The following is a 19,200-nucleotide window of genomic DNA, read 5'->3' as shown; positions in this document are numbered from 1 at the left end:
ATGGTTAAGTTCAGTTTTTTATTAATGTTAAAATTGGGTTTAGAAAGGTGTTTTCTAGGTGCTGCTATTTGAAAAACAGATTTTCAGTCTGCTTAGCTCTAAATTGTTACAATTAAAGGCTAGTGGTTAGCAGTACATAAATAAGTACCTTAGAAGGAAGCCCTAATTACTAGGGTACTAAACAGATTTTCTAATTTAAGTTACCCCCAAGTAAATTCATTTCCTCATTTAATAGGATTACTATATGAGTAGATGAGAGGTACTCTGAACACGCACCGTATCTAGATTTTAGCAGTGCCTTTAACAGAGTTTTTCGTGGTATCTTTAGGGGGAAATTACAAGTAATTATTCGTCACTGAGTAAGTGAATGAAGGTATGAAAATCGTACTAACTCAGAATAAATATCACCCTGGAGCAAGGTCTCTGATGGTTTGCTGCAGGCTGCTTCCTGTCCTGTTCAACCTCTTCATTTAAATCCTTGGCAAAAGAAAAAAAGATTGCTGTGATTAATCAGAGTTGAAGATGTCAAGCAGCTGAAAAGAATAATTAAAAATTTGAGCCATAGAATTGGAATCCATTGGTATCCTCAGATGAAGAGCAGAAGTCATCACATTATGTGATTCAGCTGTACCACATTTATATAATTTATGGAAAGGGCAACTGTTCTTAACACCATTTTCAGTTGAAGAGAAAGCAAACAGGAACTAAATTAAATGCTATGACTAGGTACTCTAGCAAATCTCTTAACACTTAACAAAGTGATTTAGGTACCACACCAAAAAGAGTCTGCGTAGTGGGATCTTAACCTAAATCAGACACCGCTCCTGTTACATTGCAATACGTTTAGAATTAGGAGGTCTTAGTCATTCTTGGAAATTAAAATTCTAGAAAGGAAGTATTATTAATATTACCTTAGTACCTTACCTTAGAATATTGTATCAGAAACATTGTTGTTAATATGATTAAAACATGAAACACTCTGAGAGCAGAGTTCCTAGTAGTTGAGAAGAATAAATGAAATGTCTAACAATACCCCCATCTCAATTTTGTTTACAAAGAGACACTAAAAGAACATTGTTATCAATTGATCATGGACAAATTTGTCTGACTAAAGTTTTCCACTTAAGGTTAAGACAAGCGCTGGGCTATTAGGAATTGTAATTAGGGCTTTTCCTAACTCCCTACATTACTGTCTGCAAATTCTGTAATACCTTATAAAAGCCTTAGCAGTTTCCTCAATGTTAACTTCAGATGTTTTACAAACTTATTTTTATCAAATCATAAGGAAATAAAAGTTATTTTTTCAAAAAACATCGTGTAAAGATAGAAGATGTTTGTTTCCTGAGTGGCTGCTCTAGTCAGAACAAACTAGAAACAATTCCATACTGCTTTTCTAAATAATGGCTTAAGAACAGAGGTCTTCCATATTTATTGCTTCTTAGCTTTATATGAGAAATTTGTCCCTCAGACATTTCTAATAAATTCACTCAGTCATAGGGTAGACTGTCTTAAAGTTTCCTACAACTCTAATTTGGAATTCTGTGAACTTTGTTTTTTTTTTTCTTTTCAGTAATTATTCTTTACATGATTATAGAAGCTCATAAATTAACTCGATCTTTAGGGAATTAAAATTAATTTGTAAACAAATATTGCCTAGTAATCAAAAGTGGTTCTGTAAAACATTGAATACAAAAAATGGAAGTTTCCAATTCAGGAATCAGCCACAACCAGCTATACTTAAATATTATAAGCATGTATTTGAGGGGATAAATATATGGTTTTATTTTTTACTGATACAGCTACACTGTCTGCCTTGCTCTGGAGAACCAGAAGTAAATGCTGAGCCTTCCATATGCAGTCACCCCTTATTTTCATAAAATAATCATAAATGAATTGGCTATATAATTTTTAGGTAGCCTTATTTTATCAGTAGTTTGCCTAGGACCACAGATTGTTCACCTGTGTCTGTAGGTCCTTATTTTACTGTTGAGAGTTTAGTGGTCTGCTATGTTAGTTTACCCATTCGAACACTTTACAAGTTTGTGTTCTCCAATGGAATACAAAAACCTCAGAACAGGGTTTCCTCTCTCTTCTTTGGAACAAGTAATTTTATTGTTATATTAGTGCTTTGGGGTTTTTGTTGTTTATTATTGTTGTTGTTTTGAGAGAGAGAGCAAGAGTGAGGGGGTACACAGAGGGGGAGGGGGAGAGAGAATTTCCTCTTGAAAATTCTTGATCTTGATCAAGTCTTGATCTCACAATCCTGAGACTATGACTTGAGCTGAAATCAAGAGTTGGACCCTTAACTAACTAAGCCATCCAGACACCCTTATTTTAGTTTTGTTTTGTTTTTAAGTGTTTCAAATAGGTTGAGTCTAAGGAAATCAGGCTGGTGAACATGATGGCATCTTTGTTGGATTCGGACAAGTAAAATCAAGATTGAAGTCTTGCAGATATTTAAAGAATGAATTATCTTTTGTGAAAACTCTTGAATTATAAAATTCTGTCAGATCTAGGATGTCCAGGAACCTATCCCCTCTCCTCCCAACCATCCCTCCCAGCTTTTGGAAATGTGAGAGAGTATTTTGCTTGTCACAAAGACTTGGGGAGGGAAGTGATGCTGACGTTTAGTTCATATAGCCCATGAAGGCCTTAATGGCCAAAATGTCAAGAGTAACCTTGGCTGAGAGCACAGTCTGCAGGCATGTTTCCTTCTGTTCTTCCTTCTTCTCCTTTTCCTTCCTCATTAGAAAGAACCCCAAACTGTACAGACATCTGGGGTGTAATGTGCCCTTAGTACACTTACGCCCTTCGGCACAGCACTCATTTGGTGCCATTCCCTCTTATAGCTAGGAATTTCCTTTGAGGAAACATTGGTATGTAAATTAGAATCCAAAGGGACATTAATTCTTTATACTTTTTATATTAGAACATATTTATTGACCCCAGAAGAAGGTGTCATGTTATCTTCCTTATCTTTTCTCTTTTGGGGTTAGAATCACTCCTACTGTATATGTATCTATTGTGTATACACTGATCTGGTTTTGGGGTGTGTTGTTTCTGAACTTCAGCTTTGACGGTGAACCTGTGCTTGTGCTGTTTTTGAGGAACAGTGCAGCTTCTCATTCAGCCATTTTGATTACTCTAAGCTGATAGGAATTTGGAATTCAGAAAATTTAGTTGCTTTGACTTGTTCACTTATACGTGCTATTTACATTTAGTGTAAATACATTTGAACTGAAGAACATATGAATATTTGGTTTCATGTTTGGTATCTATTAAATATTGACACTAGTTACAGAAATATATCTTGGAGATACAATTTTTTTGGATCAGAATTTCAGCTCTACTTTCCTTCCAACTATTTCTGACTTTTTTTCTTATTATGATTCAGAATATCTGAATTTGATTCATAATTCATAATTTTCTTTCTCCAGAACTGTTCTTTTAATCTTCCCTGTTGGAAGTGCATCATCATTCTCTTAGGCTAGAAAGCTGGGTCTCATCTTTGATTCTTTCTTCTCTTTAATCTCCAGTGTATAGTCAGCAGATCCTATTGGTTTCTTCTTCAGAAGAATCACTAGGCCTTTTCTTTTGCATTTCCTCTGCCACCACTTTACTCCAGTCTTTACCATGCTTCAGTGTTCTTACCTCTGGCCCCTCACCTTTTTCAAGCTTGTGACCACTCAGCTTAAAACTACTGACACAGAAAACAATCTTTTAAAACATAGTATCTCAGGAAGAAATGGAAGGCAAATGGACATTAACCCTGAGATCATCTAATCTACAACAGAGAAAAATTTTTCTGTCTTTTGTCCTAAATTTCAATATTTATCAAGTATATGCTCTGTTCTGGTGTTAATAGCTAAATATTATACTTACTGTCTTTTCATTCCCCTTTGACAGTTCATCTCTTTTCTTCAACTATCCTATTTATGCTTTCTCTAGTTTTTCATCTCCAACCCTTAACGCTGCAAGTGCCAGTCCTGTTTCATAGGTACTAAGCCTTGATTTGTTTTAAGCTCCATAAACCACACAAGTCCACAACCGATGGATGCCAATGCAAAGATTTAGTTCCATCTCCTCTGCAGACCAAGCAACCTTCCAACCTCATCTTAGTGATATAATAAGATCTGTTGTCTAAGCTTAATGGTGTTAATAATAGCATACTATAATGGTTTCTATAATGTAGAAATATAACGTAATGGTTTCTTAAGAGAAAGGGTAAAGGAATGAGAAATTGACCGTTTGGTTTTTAATAACAAACTTCAAGAAGTTTGGGAAGAGTTATGTTTTCATAAGTAGTTAATTCCTGTAGTATCACGTCTTCATCTTGCTTCTTGCTCTTTCTTGGTTATATCTCTTTTTTAGAGTCATTTGGCTATTCTTAAAGAGTATTTGGAACCTCTAGGACTCTGTGCAGTTTAGTGGAAAATTAAATAGCAAAGAATAATGAATAGGTTACTTTAAAATGTAATAGCTTCATATATACCTCCCACCTACTCCCCCAGCCCACCCTCTCCACCCCACCATCTGTGGCTAGTAATATTTTGCAAAAAATAAATTGAGATCAATTCTTGTTCTCCTTACATGGACCAATGGCCCACGGAATGCCATTTTTCTTCATTTTTAGCAGTGTTCATATTTTCTGAGAATGTGAACAGTATGCTTATGTTTTATTCCTTAGAACTTCAGTATGGTCTGTTGTTCACCTGGGATTTGGAAAATATAAAATAGATCAAGTAAGGATTTTCACGAGATGGCTTATGTAGCTCTGACATTCATGGAGTATAGCAAGAAAACTCCTCACTGTGGTGAAAAGCATTTTCTAAAACAATACAGCATTATTTATATATTGCCTCCAGGTGATAGTTTTGCAGACAGAAAATATGCTTGAGCAAATTCTAATGATTTACTTTATATTTTATAATTTCTGAGCTTTTGTTTTGTTTCTTTGTTTTGTTTTGGTTTTGGGTTTTTTTTTAACATTGAAGGAACTAAAATCAACTTGGTCCCACTAAAGACTATATATTATATATTTTTTCCTCATGAGTCTGCTATTTTGAAAATATTTGTTTACAAACACTATGTATTATTTTCCTTTCAAAAAAAGAAAAGTAATTGAGGGCTAGGAGCCAGTTATTTATTTATTTATTTCTCTCTCTCTTTTTTCCAGTCATCGTTTCTGAATGATACAGGTATAGGCATTACCTGGAGTAGTCATAATCCCAGACAAAATTAAATATTTCTCATTTTAATCTGCCTATACAACTTTATTATGGGTGACTACACTTTCTATTGGGCCTTTAGAAGTCCTAAAAACAACTTGACCCTTTTGTGGACTTCAGGTTGGAGACCACTATTCCATATACTATGTCTCATGACATAAAAAATATTATTTTATTATACCATTTTATTTTATGAAATAAATTTTTGTATGATTTGCAGTTGGTTGCTTTACAGGCAATACTTGTGGGTTACCTGGCTCTTCCTTGAGTAAGGGGATTATCTTCCTATCAGGGCTTTATGATGTTTTGCAATTATGAAACAGCTCCCCACAGCGCCTTTGAGTCCCTTAGCTGGTAGATGACATGGTGGTACATGATTCCTTTGAGATAGGCAGAGCCTACCTAAGCAACCTTCACTGTGTATTGTACGTTTTAAGTTAAGTGGCTCAGGTAACTGCACAGGTAATTTAGCTAGTTTCTAAAGAAGGTCAATGCTTAAATTCTTCCTTCCTGAAACCTCATAATTCTGATATTGGCTTTGACATTAAACAAAAGCCTCTCTTGCTTTCCTTTCTGAACTAATTCATTCTAAGCAGTAAAAGAAAGTACTTAAAAGTTCATATGACCATACTAATCTCAAGAGATTTTAAACTCCTTACCAGTTCCTTGCTTTGTCATTTGTTGCTCCTCCAGCCACTGGCTGGATATGGGGGTTTGCTTTTATACAAGGAGAGCCGCTGGAGTTAAAGAAAACCTACCTCTTACTGAATCCCATGGGGAGGTTAATGCTAGCTGAACTAGTGGCCTGGTGGAAGAAGGCAGAAGAGACATTGAGAAATGCACAGCCAACTGATGTGACACATTTTAACTTCACAGTCTTTTTTTTTTTTTTTTTAAGATTTTATTTATTTGACAGAGAGCACAAACGGGAAGTGGGAGAGGGAGAAGCAGGCTTCCTGCTCAACAGCAGGGAGCTGAACACAGGGCTGGATCCCAGGGTGCTGGGATTACTGCCTGAGCCGAAGGCAGATGTCCAACTAACTGAGCCACCCAGGTGCCCCTTAACTTCACAGTCTTGCTTGCAAATCTTTTCTTTGCCATCTGTGACTACAGATAATTGATTTATTAGATTTATCATTCTTCTTTGACTCAACTTTTTCCATCTTTTGCCACTTTGGGAAAAATTTAACCAGTCATTAGGCATCCACATCAAGGTCAGTCTAGGAACAGAACAAGGTTTGTGGTCTTTGGACATTATACCCTAGTAGATCCTTCAAGAATAAAATATAGTGAAGTGTAAAAGAGAAGGAGAACATTAAGCATTTTATCCAAAAAATAAAGTAGTGTATTCATGAGTTCTGACAGCTGAGATAGGCTTTAATAATATAGGAAAGCCTCTGGAATTAGCCTTTTTTTTTTTTTAAAGATTTTATTTATTTATTTGACAGAGATCACAGGTAGGCAGAGAGGAGGCAGAGAGAGAGGAGGAAGCAGGCTCCCTGCTGAGCAGAGAGCCTGAGTCTGGGCTGGATCCCAGGACCCTGGGATCATGACTTGAGCCTAAGGCAGAGGCTTAACCCACTGAGCCACTCAGGCACCCCTAGCCTTTGTTTTTATAAAGGACATTTTTCATCTGGGATTTGCGTCTAAATAATTGCAGGGGAAGGAGAAGTGCAGGCCATGAGTTAATAATTGAAGTTGGGTGAAGAGTACACAAGATTCATTTTCCTCACTTTTATATATGTTTATGTTGCACATTAAAGAGGTTTGAAATTTTCAACACCCCCTCCCCCAGTACTCAACAGTGTTGAACACAATAAAAATTCTGTCTTAGATTTGTATTTTGGGGGGAAAAATATTTTCTTGTCTATAAATTCTGAATTTAGCACATTATTTTTTTTAATCTGTTAATGTCCAAATTGTATTGTATTTATTCAACATTATGAAAATTTATTGCATTAATTGCATTCTAATGAAACATATTTTATTTTGTTTCTGTTCAAGGGCATATTCAAGCAAACTTTAATTAGTATTGAGAAGTCTGAAAAATAACGAAAAATAGTATTAAACAGTTTCTCCGTATACAGTGTGCCTGATACATCTCTGAATAGTATTTTAGTTAAGGAGCCTATTTTCTTACTCTGGGTCCTAACGTAACTTTGCTGCTGCTAAAATGCTGACTTAATCCTCAGTCTCTTCTATATTGTCTGTTGATCACTCATATTAAAATGTCTATGTCAGGCGCCTGGGTGGCTCAGTGGGCTGCCTTTGGCTGGGGTCATGATCCCAGGGTCCTGGGATCAAGCCCTGCAGAGCCCTACATCGGGCTCTCTGCTCGGCAGGGAGCCTGCTTCCTCCTCTCTCTCTGCCTGCCTCTCTGCCTACTTGAGATCTCTGTCTGTCAAATGAAAAAAAAAAAATGTCTATGTCAATTGACATGCTATGATTTTGATCTAAAGCAAAGATTGGCAAATTTTTATTGTAAAGGACTGTATAATAAATATTTCAGGATTTGAGGGCCACATTTGCTCTGTTACATGTTTTTTATTCTTTACAGCTCTTTAAAAATGTAAAAATAGTTCTTAGCTCTTTTGTAAGAGCCTTATAAAAATAGGCAGAAGGCTATAACTTGCTAATTCCAGCTGTACAATTGCTTTTTAATTAGATGTTTTGAGAAATAAAAGGTAAGGATCCAAATGTTAAAGGTTATTTTTAAAGGTAAAATTATAACTCTCATACCAAATGAACACATGCACAAAGATTTTTTTAACTCACTAATTAACCAATTATTAGGAACTGGTACGGTGTTAAAATTGGTCCAAATGAGAACTGGACTTAAGGAAATCAGGAAATTTATATTCCCTACCAGACAGAATTCATTTGCATTGCATCACCAACATCATCCACAGATGATTTCCATTTCTACAGAGTTGCAGAGTAACCTAGCCAAAGTCAAAGTTGAAGACTTTTTTGCAGTCCCATAATCCCAAAGGATCCAATAGATAACAGTGGACATTTCCTTGAAAGGACACTTGAAATCTTTATCATTTTAGTCTTTCACAGTTTTTGCTGACAGTTTCTCATCCCTCTTGTGATTGATCATAAATAATTTTCAAAGACTATTTTTGATCACAAAATGGTCTCATTACTTTTGATCTATTTACTTAGGTACAATAAGAATGCAAAATCATACAGACATCATTGAGTTTCCTTTGCAAATCCAGAGCTGTTAGTTTTGAGCTACAAAATTGTATATAGAAGTTTTCAAAAAGAATCTTAGATTGGACTTTTGAACACCTTTTTTATTTACTATCCCAAGCTTAGGCAACCATGCTCAAGAAACTCTCTTACTAAATTTCACCTGCTTTACTGATAAATTGAGGTTAGTTAATACCAAATATCCCAGCATTTGCTCTAAGGCTTGCAATGTGGAAGTAAGTGACCTTCCTCAGCACCTGTAAGTCAGGGGACCCTGTAACCAAGTATCAAGTCAGTTTTCCTAGGGGGTATTTTTTGGAAGCATTGTGCCATATATGAAGTTGACTGTTTTTCCTTAATGTAGTTTTTCATGTCTGACTAAGTGAAAATCACTCTGAGATATAACATTGCAGGTACATATGGTTACAAAACCCGATTATAGCCTGATAAAAAGGAGATGGGAGTGTTATCGAGCCTATGTAAAATAACTGTACTGCCATAAAAATTTAAGGAAAACTCAGTATGTTCCTGAATGCTGAGGATCAATGAAAATCAGATACCACTTAATATTTTATTTCAAATCATAAAAACAGAATCAACTAAATGTGTCTTAGAAATAGTTTAAGGAAAAAGGAAAAGGACTTCCTCATATAGCCACAAAAAATAGAACATAAAGGTAACATCAACCATATTCTGCACAAATAACTACATTAAAAATTTCCCTTTGTTATTTCATTCAGATGGAACTTGGGTCAACAATCTGTTTTCGTGCAACATCTGCTTCTGGACTAAAAAGCATCCTAGACATCCTGACGCAGTGTAGGGGTATAGTCTGAAAGTCGTCTTAAGTGATACTGGCTTAGAAGCATGTTCCTAAGAGTCTTGTTCTTTGTTGTTTGTTTGTTTTTAAGATACTACCTTTTTTTTTTTTTTTTTAAGATTTTATTTATTTGACAGAGACACAGTGAGAGAGGGAGCACAGCAGGGCGGAGGAGCAAAGGTAGAAGCACATTTCTTGCTGAGCCGGGAGTCTGATGGAGAACTCAATCCCAGAACCTGGGGCCGAAGGCAGGTGCTTAACTGACTGAGCCACCCAGGCACCTAGTATAAAAGTTATTCTAAAAGTTTTTATTTTTTTGGATTTTGGATCCAGTTTTGGGAAAGAGAAATGAAAAGAGTCAGCAAAGGAGATTTGAATCCTTGATTAAGACAGGATCATGGTGAGAAATGATCCTTGGTTATTTGACCAAAATGGCAATAAAACATTATAATAAATGTTAAAGGGATACAATTATAAAGAATATTAGCTCTTTCATCAGTAAAGAACTTTTTTTTCTTTTTGGGTTGGTTTGTTTTGTTTTTTATTCATTAAGGATATAATAAATCAAACATAAAGCCAGAAAGTTACTCTGCTATGAAGTAAAATTACACAGAAGATAAAAAATAATCTTCATGTTGTAAGATGAAGGCACTAATCTGTAAGTCAAGGAAGCAAGCTCATCGAAACTGATCACATTTTGCCAAAATCTGAACATATTCATGGCTTCTTTTCAGATCCCAGTAATATAAACCAAGGCAAATCAAATTCACTTTCTAAGATTTGTCCTTTTTTCAAATTCTGGAACAGACTGCCACTTTACTTTGGGACAAAATGTTCTTTTTCTTTGAAAACAAAAAGACTAATATTTCTCTGTATTCACTATCGCTCCTACTATAGTTCCAGCCACCTATATCAATTATAACTGCATTTCATGGAGAAAACTGGATGGAGGGATTGAATAGTAAGAACTATCTGTCAAACATGAGCATGTGAGGGGGCACCTCAGTGGCTTAGTTGGTTGAACATCCGACTCTTGATTTCAGCCCAGGTCATGATCTGAGTGTTGTGGGATTGAGCCCTGCATTGAGCTCCGTGGTAATGACCGTCGTAACTCTTGATTTCGGCTTAGGTCATGTCAGGGTCATGGGCTTGAGCCCAGGGTTGAGCTCTGTCCTCAGTGTGGAGTCTGCTTGTCCCTCTCCCTCTGCCTCTTATCCCACAACCCTGCACATGCACATGTTCTCTTTCTCACTCACTCAAATAAATATAAAATCTTTAAAAAAGAAAAATCCCAGTGGTAGGAAATGAGGATAGAAGAGCCTTATGTCAGGTCGCCTGGGTGGCTCAGTCATTAGGCATCTGCCTTCGGCTCAGGTCATGATCCCATGGTCCTGGGATCGAGCCCCACATTGGGTTCCCTGCTCAGTGGAGAGCCTGCTTCTTTGTCTTCCTCTGCTGCTCCCCCTGCGTATGCTCGGTCTCTCTCTCTCACTCTCTCTTTCTGTCAAAGAAATAAGTAAAATGTTTAAAAACAAAAAAGAAGAAGAACCACCTTATGTTAGTGTTTCTCTGAGTGATGAGATTACAAATAATTTTTGCTTTCCTTTATGCCCACTGGTGTTTTCAAAAATAACCATGATTGTCATGAAAGGAGATATATTAAAAATGGTAATAAACAGAGTTTAGCAAACATTCACTGGTGTTGATGCTAGCTGTGTAGGCTTGTTTTTTCTGTTGTTTTTGTAGAAACAAATACTTACTCTGTTGAAACCTTGCAACTTAATTTTTAAGCAAAGACAAAATTTACGTTAGTCATAAATTCTTTATTAATTTGTTCTGGAGAGTCAAGGTCAGAATTCTGTGTCTCTAGAGATAGAAGAGGAATTTCTGGAGCTATGGTTTCGACTGAGAATTTTCTTCAAATTCATTTAAGGTGGTTCAGATTTCATTCAGAGGGCTTCATCTGATTTAAATGAAGGAAGTTACGTGAACTGGTGACTGCTGATGGAAAGACCTTCTTTGACCTCTTAGTACTGTGCTGGGCTGAACTTCCAACTCCATACTTAAGTAGAAGTACAGAATTATCACAGCTTTAGGTACTGACCTCTATCAAATTGTCTTCTTATCTGATTCCTTTCTGGGTATTAACCTCCGAGAAATGTTTCTACATATTATACATTGCACGTGCCACACTGTATTTTATATCCCTGAAGTTCTTCCTGTGCACATTCCACAGAACTGCTTTTACAAATGCAGTAATAAAACTCAGATTTGATAGTTTGTCTAAATCCCAAAGTGACTTTTTCAGTGCAGCAACAGTCTCTTTAAGATGTTCAGTTCTTTCATGCAGTATCATGGGTATTCAGTAAATAGTATATGATGTGGGAGCCGAGCCTGGGCTTAAAATTGTGTTTCAATCCATTGTGTAGACTTCAGACAATTCCAGTACTTTTCCTTCAGAAGTATTTTTCCCCTTCATCCATAGTGAATAAGACTTTAGCATCTCATGCTCAGTTTATTTCTTGCTCAGTTTTCATTTAAATTATTTTGTGAACCTAAAATAAAAAATAAGAGAAGAAATATTAGGAAAGCATAGAAATTGTTTCAGCGATCTTTTAGTCCTTTATCCAAACATGGGTGGATTGTTTTTTCTTTGTATTTATTGAACCAGGCTACTTAAACACTTATTTAGAATGTTTTTAATCTTCTTTAAGCTATTTGTAAACCTTATCTGGTTTTAAACTAAAAGACAGATGTGAATGGTGAATTCATGCCCTGTAGCTTTAAATTCAACCAGTTTGATGCTTTTGTTTTTTATAAAAGATGCTCACAGCTCCAGAAGAGAGGCAGATACTGTCTGTGATCTCCATTCTCAGAGTAAAACTATTCATTTGCATCAGCAGCTCTAGCAAACCACACACACACACACACACACACACACACACCACACACACACACACACACACACACACACACACACACACGATGCTTGTTTGGCAGAAGCTTTCTGTTTATTCAGCACAGAGTCATCCCAGGCTCCCAGATGTAGAAAGCTCTAAGACTTGATGGACGAGACAGAACCGGAACTGTATATAGGCTGAGGTGGGCACTGCGGAGGATTGGCTATGCGGGGATGTTGATGTGGTGCGGCTGTACCTGCCTGTTCTGTGAAAGGCACTTCTCTGAGGCTGTGAAGGTGAGAAGCCCAGGGATCCACTAGAAGCTTCATTTCGGCTCGCTCTTTGGTAGGGGAATGCGTTCCCAGTGGTAGCTGTCCTCATTTACAGCGTTATTCTCGGAAACCAAGTATGTGCAGCCGTGACAGACTATGCCACAGCTCCTCTGCAGTTTGGAAGCTGGGGCAGATGGAAGGAGCACATAGTCAAGAGAGGTTGTGATTGGTTTTCACTGTCCAAGCTTGGTCTGGCAGTACACAATGAAGGATGAGCTTTGTGGCAAGCAAAATCAGCAGACTGCCTGACAGGGGGTTTTGGTAAGATAAATGTATTGCTTGTGTTTGGGGGGCAGGGAGTGGGGAGGGATTCTTGGATTTTTTTTTAACTATTATTTTTACTTTTCTGTATCAGCTACATAGAATTGCCTCTTAGCAATAACTAAAACATTTTGCAGAATCCTGTTTGATAGAGAAGGATGACCCAAGGAGCCAAAAAGGAAAACATTATTTTTGATCATTCAGTTGTGACCTTCAGAGATAATCATCAAGTTTTCTCAGATGTCCATAAACAGGCAGAAACCAGGAATTTCCAGAGCAAAGAATGCTGACTAACAGATATCCTTTCTTTTCTTTGAACAGTTACAATTTCCCCCACCCACCACCGCCCTGCTTTTTCCCCTAGCTTTCCCTATGGCCTCACGGTGGAAAAGAGAAAATAAAAGCTCCCTGCTCTTACTGAGTTGTTGCCACTGGAACAGTAATAGGCTGAGAACATAAGTATGGAGGTGGAGGAAGGCAAAATGAAGAGTCTGCTATTTTCATAGCTGTGCGTTGGTGGGTGTTTATCTTGGGTTCATTATCATTGCTGTTCAATATCAAGTGGTTGTTAGTGCTTTATCTCTTTGCCTGTACTGTGATTTAATCCCTTTATGTTCTATTTTGTATGTTTTTCTTTGCCAGACCCAATTCTGTCATTATGAAAAGTTTTTCTGTTACCATTAATGTATACTAACCTTTATTAGAAAAAAGATAATTGTAGAAAGTAACCCTGAAATATTTATGGGCCTCAAGAAAATAAGGACATTTTTCTCTTTAAAATGAAGGTTTTCAGAAGATTTGGGGGTCTTGATTTTGGAATCTATAACAAGCATTTTATGTCAAGTTAAAGAAATGGGTTGCATTAATCTGTGAAATCCTACAGGGATCACTTTGCTCTAATCTACTTTAAGTTAGATCCTGTATCTTGGGTTTTTCCAAGCCTGAAGGTTTACTTTTCCTCATCCTATCTTACACAAGTATTGCTGGAAGATATGTTGATTGTTTTTATAGTCTAACCTGAGATCTCGTTCTTGGACCCCTCTTTCAACCAGTAGAGAGAGCCAAGTTGCCTAGCTGCTTAGAGTGGGCACAGAAGAGACCCATTGACATCTGACTTTTTGCTGACTCATTGGTTATATAAGCCTTGTAAATACAATTATCTATATACTCTATTAGGGGCAGGTGGGCCCCTTCCTGTTTACTTATCTTTTCTTATCTTAGCATCCTTCTTCCTTCCTTTAAGCCTTTTTGGTAACATAGTCTCAATTATTTACCAAGTGAATTCTAAGATGTGAATGGACAAATCCTTTTTCTTTTTTTCTTTTTTGGAATTGCTTTAACTCTGTATTTTCATCTCGATTTTGGTGAAATGCCAAATTCTGTATTCTCTTGGCACATGAAACTCACAGTAATAATGCCTTTCCTCATTTACAGCCTGGTTAAAGTAACTTCCTTTTCTATCATGAGACCTCAATTCAAATCCTTGTTCAAGAATTCTTCCGACTTCCTTGTCTGAGTAGGTTTCCCCTCCTTATTTCTTTTCTCACATCACTCTGTTTTCTTTTTTTCTTTGTAGTACTTCTCTCAATTTACATTTTTAATTACTGGTTCTTCCATCTCTCCTTTTCTCCACTCAGCCATTAAGCCTCATGAATGCAAAGACACCTTGTTTTGTTCATCAGTACATACCAAACACCTAGCAAAGTGTCTGGTTGAAAGTTGAAGAAGGGGTAAGTAGGCAGTATTGTATATGTACAAAGGCCCTGCTCTGAGAAGAAAGGACAAGCAGCAGGCGTTGAAAAAAGTGAGTTTGACTAGAGTAGGGGAAGCATGCTGTAAGATGAATCTAGAGAAATAGCCTAATCACATAGGACTGACTTGATAGACCATATTCAGATAATTGTTCTTTATTGTAATTGTGGGAGGCTACTAAAAGAATATAAGTATTGAGTGGTTTAGGACTCCTTTTTTCAGGGGTGCCTGGGTAGCTCAGTCAGTGAAGCATCTGCCTTTGACTCAGGTCATATTCCCAGAGTCCTGGGATCGAGCCCACATGGGGTTCCCTGTTAGGCAGAGAGCCTACTTCTCCTCCTCCCTGCTGCTCACCCTGCTTGTACTTTTTCTTTCTGTCAAATAAATGGATAAAATCTTTAAAAAAAAAAAAAAAGGACTTCTTTTCACCCTTTTTTTTTAAAGTAAACCAGCTGTTTTAAAAGTAAACCAACTATGCCCAGCATGGAACCTAAACTCACCACCCCAAGATCAAGAGTCGCGTGCTCTATTGACGGAGTCAGCTAGGCGCCCCACGACTTTTTTGAAAAAAAAAAAAATAATAATAATAATAATAATAACTCTGCAGCTTAACTGAAAGCCTGACTGAATGTGGGTAGATCAGTCAGTGTTCCAGGAGAGAGGAGACAAGAGTTTGTCCTAAGCTTGTGCCAGTAGAGATGGATGGGAGAGTATTATAATTTGATGGAAATTTGGAAAGTAAAATAGATAGGATTAGTGTTGAATAGGGGTAAAAGGCAGAAGATGTGAAGAATTATTCCTGGGCTTTGGTTTGGCTTGGTTTTGGTTTTGGCTTGTTTAGTAACCTGATGAATAGTATTTTTCCTGAGATAGGGAACATTGTAAGAAAACCAGGTTTACAAGAGGATCATGGTGTTCGGGTTTTGGATATATAGATTTTGGTATTGTCAGGTACCTTTTGGATCTTTAAGTCTAGATTCCAAAGGAGCTTATTCAACTATTACCATTGAGAAGCCTTCAGAAATAGCCTTGGAATAAAGTGCAAAACAGTGGTTTAGACCTGCTGTGGGAGCTCATCTCCCAACAGAGCCCTCTTTTTATAGCTTCATGAACCCTTCAATTATCTTTTTTTAAAGATTTTATTTGTTTATTTGAGAGAGAGCACACAAGCAGGGGAGTGGCAGGCAGAGGGAGAAGCAGGCTCCCCACCTGGCAGAGAGCCTGACAAGGGGCTCAATTCCAGGACTCTGGGATCATGACCTGAGCCGAAGTCAGGTGCCTAACCAACCCAGCCACCTAGGCTCTCCTATTCAACTATCTTTGAAAAGCTAGTACATTTCCTTCTTATGGGCTTTTGCTCATACTGGGTTGTCATCCTAAAATGCCTTTCCTTACCACTTCTCTTTTTATCAAAAACTTCTTTTTTCAAGGCTCATTTCTTTTTTTGTTTTTTTTTTAAGATTTATTTATTTATTTATTTATTTGACAGAGCGAGAGAGAGAGAGAGAGAGATCACAAGTAGGCAGAGAGAGAGAGGAGGAGGAATCAGGCTGCCTGCTAAGCAGAGAGCCGATGCAGGACTCAGTCCCAGGACCCTGAGATCATGACCTGAGCCGAAGGCAGCGGCTTAACCCACTGAGCCACCTGGGTGCCCTCATTTCTTTTTTTTTTTTTTAACTCCTCCAAGAAATCTCCTCTGTTCCCTTTGCCTTCTTCTTCTTCTTCTTCTTCTTCTTTTTTTTTTTTAGATTTTATTTATCTGACACACAGAGATCACACATCCGCAGAGAGGCAGCCAGAGAGAGAGGGGAAAGCAGGCTCTCTGCTGAGCAGAGAGCCCCATGCGGGGCTCCATCCCAGGACCCTGGGATCATTACCTGAGCTGAAGGCAGAGGCTTTAACCCACTGAGCCACCCAGGCAGCCCGCTGCTTCCTTTGCCTTCTTCTGAATATGTGGCTCCTTTCTGTGTTCAGGTACTTTACCTTCATATATACAATATCATTTACTTAATCAGGCCTGTATTTCAGTCGAACATTTTCACGTCTCACCAACTACATCATGTGTTTCTTGAGAGCAGAGATTCACCTTTTTTCAGTGCTTTATATAAGGAAAACAAAGGATAATTACAAAATGAATTAAATAGTAGAAACCTCAATCTTTTGTACAATCTGCTTCTTTAGTATCATAGCACCATATCCTTCATCCGTTTGTATACTCCTAATTTTCTCTAGGCTGTCCCTGCATTTTACCCTGCAGATACCTAGATACATCAGAGAAATGTTCTTTTCATATGCAAAATCCCTGAACTAGTCATTTTCATTAGATACTTTTACTTTATTTGTAATTTATCAGAAAAGCTGAAATCTTGGGGCACCTGGGTGACTCAGTGGGTTAAGCCGCTGCCTTCGGCTCAGGTCATGATCTCAGGGTCCTGGGATCGGGTCCCACATCGGGCTCTCTGCTCAGCAGGGAGCCTGCTTCCCTCTCTCTCTCTGCCTACCTCTCTGTCTACTTGTGATCTCTCTCTGTCAAATAAATAAATAAAATCTTTAAAAAAAAAAAAAAAGAAAGAAAAGCTGAAATCTTGCTATTGCTCATGACCTGTGGAAAAAAGTGGCCGAGACAGGAAGAACTGGCATCCATACAGGATGTCGGAGACACCTAAGAGATGCTACTAAGGTTATGCTGGAGCAAAGCAGTTGTGATGGAATAAGCCATGTGGGCATCTGAGGAAAAGCATTACAAGCAGGAGAGACACTAAGTGGAAAAGGCTTGAAATGGGTACATGCCTGGTACATTCCAGGAATAGCAGGGAGACCTTTCTAGCAGGGGGCAGTGGAGTGAAGGAATGAATAGTAGGAGATACAGTCAAGGAGGTACTGGATCTGACAGGTGCCAGATCATGGTTATTCCGGCCATTGTGAAGACCTTGGCTTACTCTGACTCAGACAGAGAGCCCCTGGCAAGTTCTAGGTGTAAAAAACTGATGGGACCTGATACATTTTTAAAGGATCACTCTAGCTGCTGTACAAATAATTGATGATAAAATATTATTCCAGTGATAGTTATGAGCCTATTGCTGTAGTCCAGGCGAGAGTTGATAGTGGCTTTTGCTAGAGTGCTTCAGTGAGATGTGGTCAGATTCTGCATCTTTTTAGCAACTAGAACCCAAAACATTTGCTGGAGCAATGTAGTATACATAGAGGGTATCAGCATAGACTCTGTAAACAGACTGTCTGGATTATGTGGATTAACGAAGTGTAGCCATTAGCTGAGATGGGGAAGACTGCAGGAAGAGCAGGTTTGGGGGATATCAGGAACTAAGTTTTGTATGTAGTAAATTGAAAATGACTGTTAGACATCCAAGAAGAGATATTGGGTAGGTAGTTGAGTATATGATCTAGAGTTAAGCAGAGTATGGGCTAGAGGCATACATTTGGAAGTCATCAACAAAGAAATGGTATTTAAGACCATTTTAAGAGAAAGAAGAGTATTTAGGCCCTGAAATGGGATTAGGGATGTATAGCCCCTCCCTAGAGTCTCTATTCTTCAAGCTACTGAACAAGCCAAAAAAGTTCAGGGATAGCCAGGTTATCACAAACCCTGTGGAATTTTCCAAATTGTTTCATTGCTTTAGCAATTTATCAAAATTGAGTGAAACAAATAGGATTAAGCTGGGGCTTTAGAAATCTTTTGTTTTAAGGAAACTTGTGTCATAAAAGTATTTGAATTACCATGTAAAGGGGAACCATTGGTGGCAAATTTTACAAATCGGCTAATCCACACATGGATTTTATATGTATTTTTAAATCCTCAGCAGTGAAAGCATTTCTGTGTCACCTTCTTTTGCTGGTTGGAGCATGCTCAGAAAATAGATACTAAATTTAGCATTAGCCAATTTGTGTGCTTCAGACTAATCATTCTTCATTCTGAAGTCGTGTGAGAATGATTTTTGAATAATCTGTAGCTCAAATCACTATTTCTTTTTAACAAGTTATAATCTCAGAAGGAAACTTGGATCATCTATTGCAAATGTCAATCAGTATATCCTCATACGACATTTTTGATGTTCAGGCATGAAGTCTCTGGTTGGATATTTCCAGTAGCATACATGAACTGATACTTGAAACCCCCTGGTTAAGTTGAACAATGCACCTCTCCTTATTTTCATTGTATGTTACTTATTTTTTTTTTCTTTTAGATGTCAGGGAGAAATATCTCACAATCTATTACTCATCTATAAAATAAATTTTCTTAACTGGATGATCAAGATCTTAGGTTCCTTCTAGCTCAAAGAAACTGTACTTATAAGACTTAATAAACATAACAAAGCAGCATGTTATTGTCAACTTATACCATCACTACTATGATTGCAGGCTTTCCTTAAGTGCTTGCTTTTTTGTTTTTTTTTCTTTCTCCCTGTACTTCCAGTGCCTAACATAGGCCCTGTCTGTATATAGGAGACATTCTGCTAATGTTTTTTAAATGACAGTAAATCATCTGACCAGGCTCCCATGAATCCATTAAGTCCAAACATCCAGCCTGGAAGTGCTAATCCTCAATGATGTCTTTCACATAAGCCAGGAAACCAGCCCTCCTGTGACAAAGCATTTCTAAGTAGCAGTCCTAGATCCTATAATGGATATTTTGCAGTTGGGTTGGAGCAGGGTGAACCAGGTAGGATGTTAATAACCTAAACTGATATTCA

The 19,200-nt window shown here is 37.6% G+C and overlaps 1 protein-coding gene across 5 annotated transcripts in view; it reads left to right on the top strand.

The window, feature by feature from the left end:
- Positions 1–19,200, top strand: part of TMCC1 (transmembrane and coiled-coil domain family 1) — a 258,137-nt gene that overhangs the window by 209,012 nt on the left and 29,925 nt on the right. The window contains exon 1 of one of the 5 annotated variants that reach the window (XM_045990862.1): positions 12,260–12,442. The exons of the other annotated variants lie outside the window; for them this stretch is intronic. Within the exon in view, the coding sequence (XP_045846818.1) occupies positions 12,380–12,442 (63 nt within the window). The 5' untranslated portion in view covers positions 12,260–12,379. Of the gene's footprint in view, positions 1–12,259; positions 12,443–19,200 lie in introns of those variants that run through there. 5 annotated transcript variants of the gene reach the window in all.

Source organism: Meles meles, chromosome 20 (assembly GCF_922984935.1).
Source record: "Meles meles chromosome 20, mMelMel3.1 paternal haplotype, whole genome shotgun sequence".
NCBI lineage: Eukaryota > Metazoa > Chordata > Mammalia > Carnivora > Mustelidae > Meles > Meles meles.
This window is presented reverse-complemented; position numbering and strand designations above follow the sequence as displayed.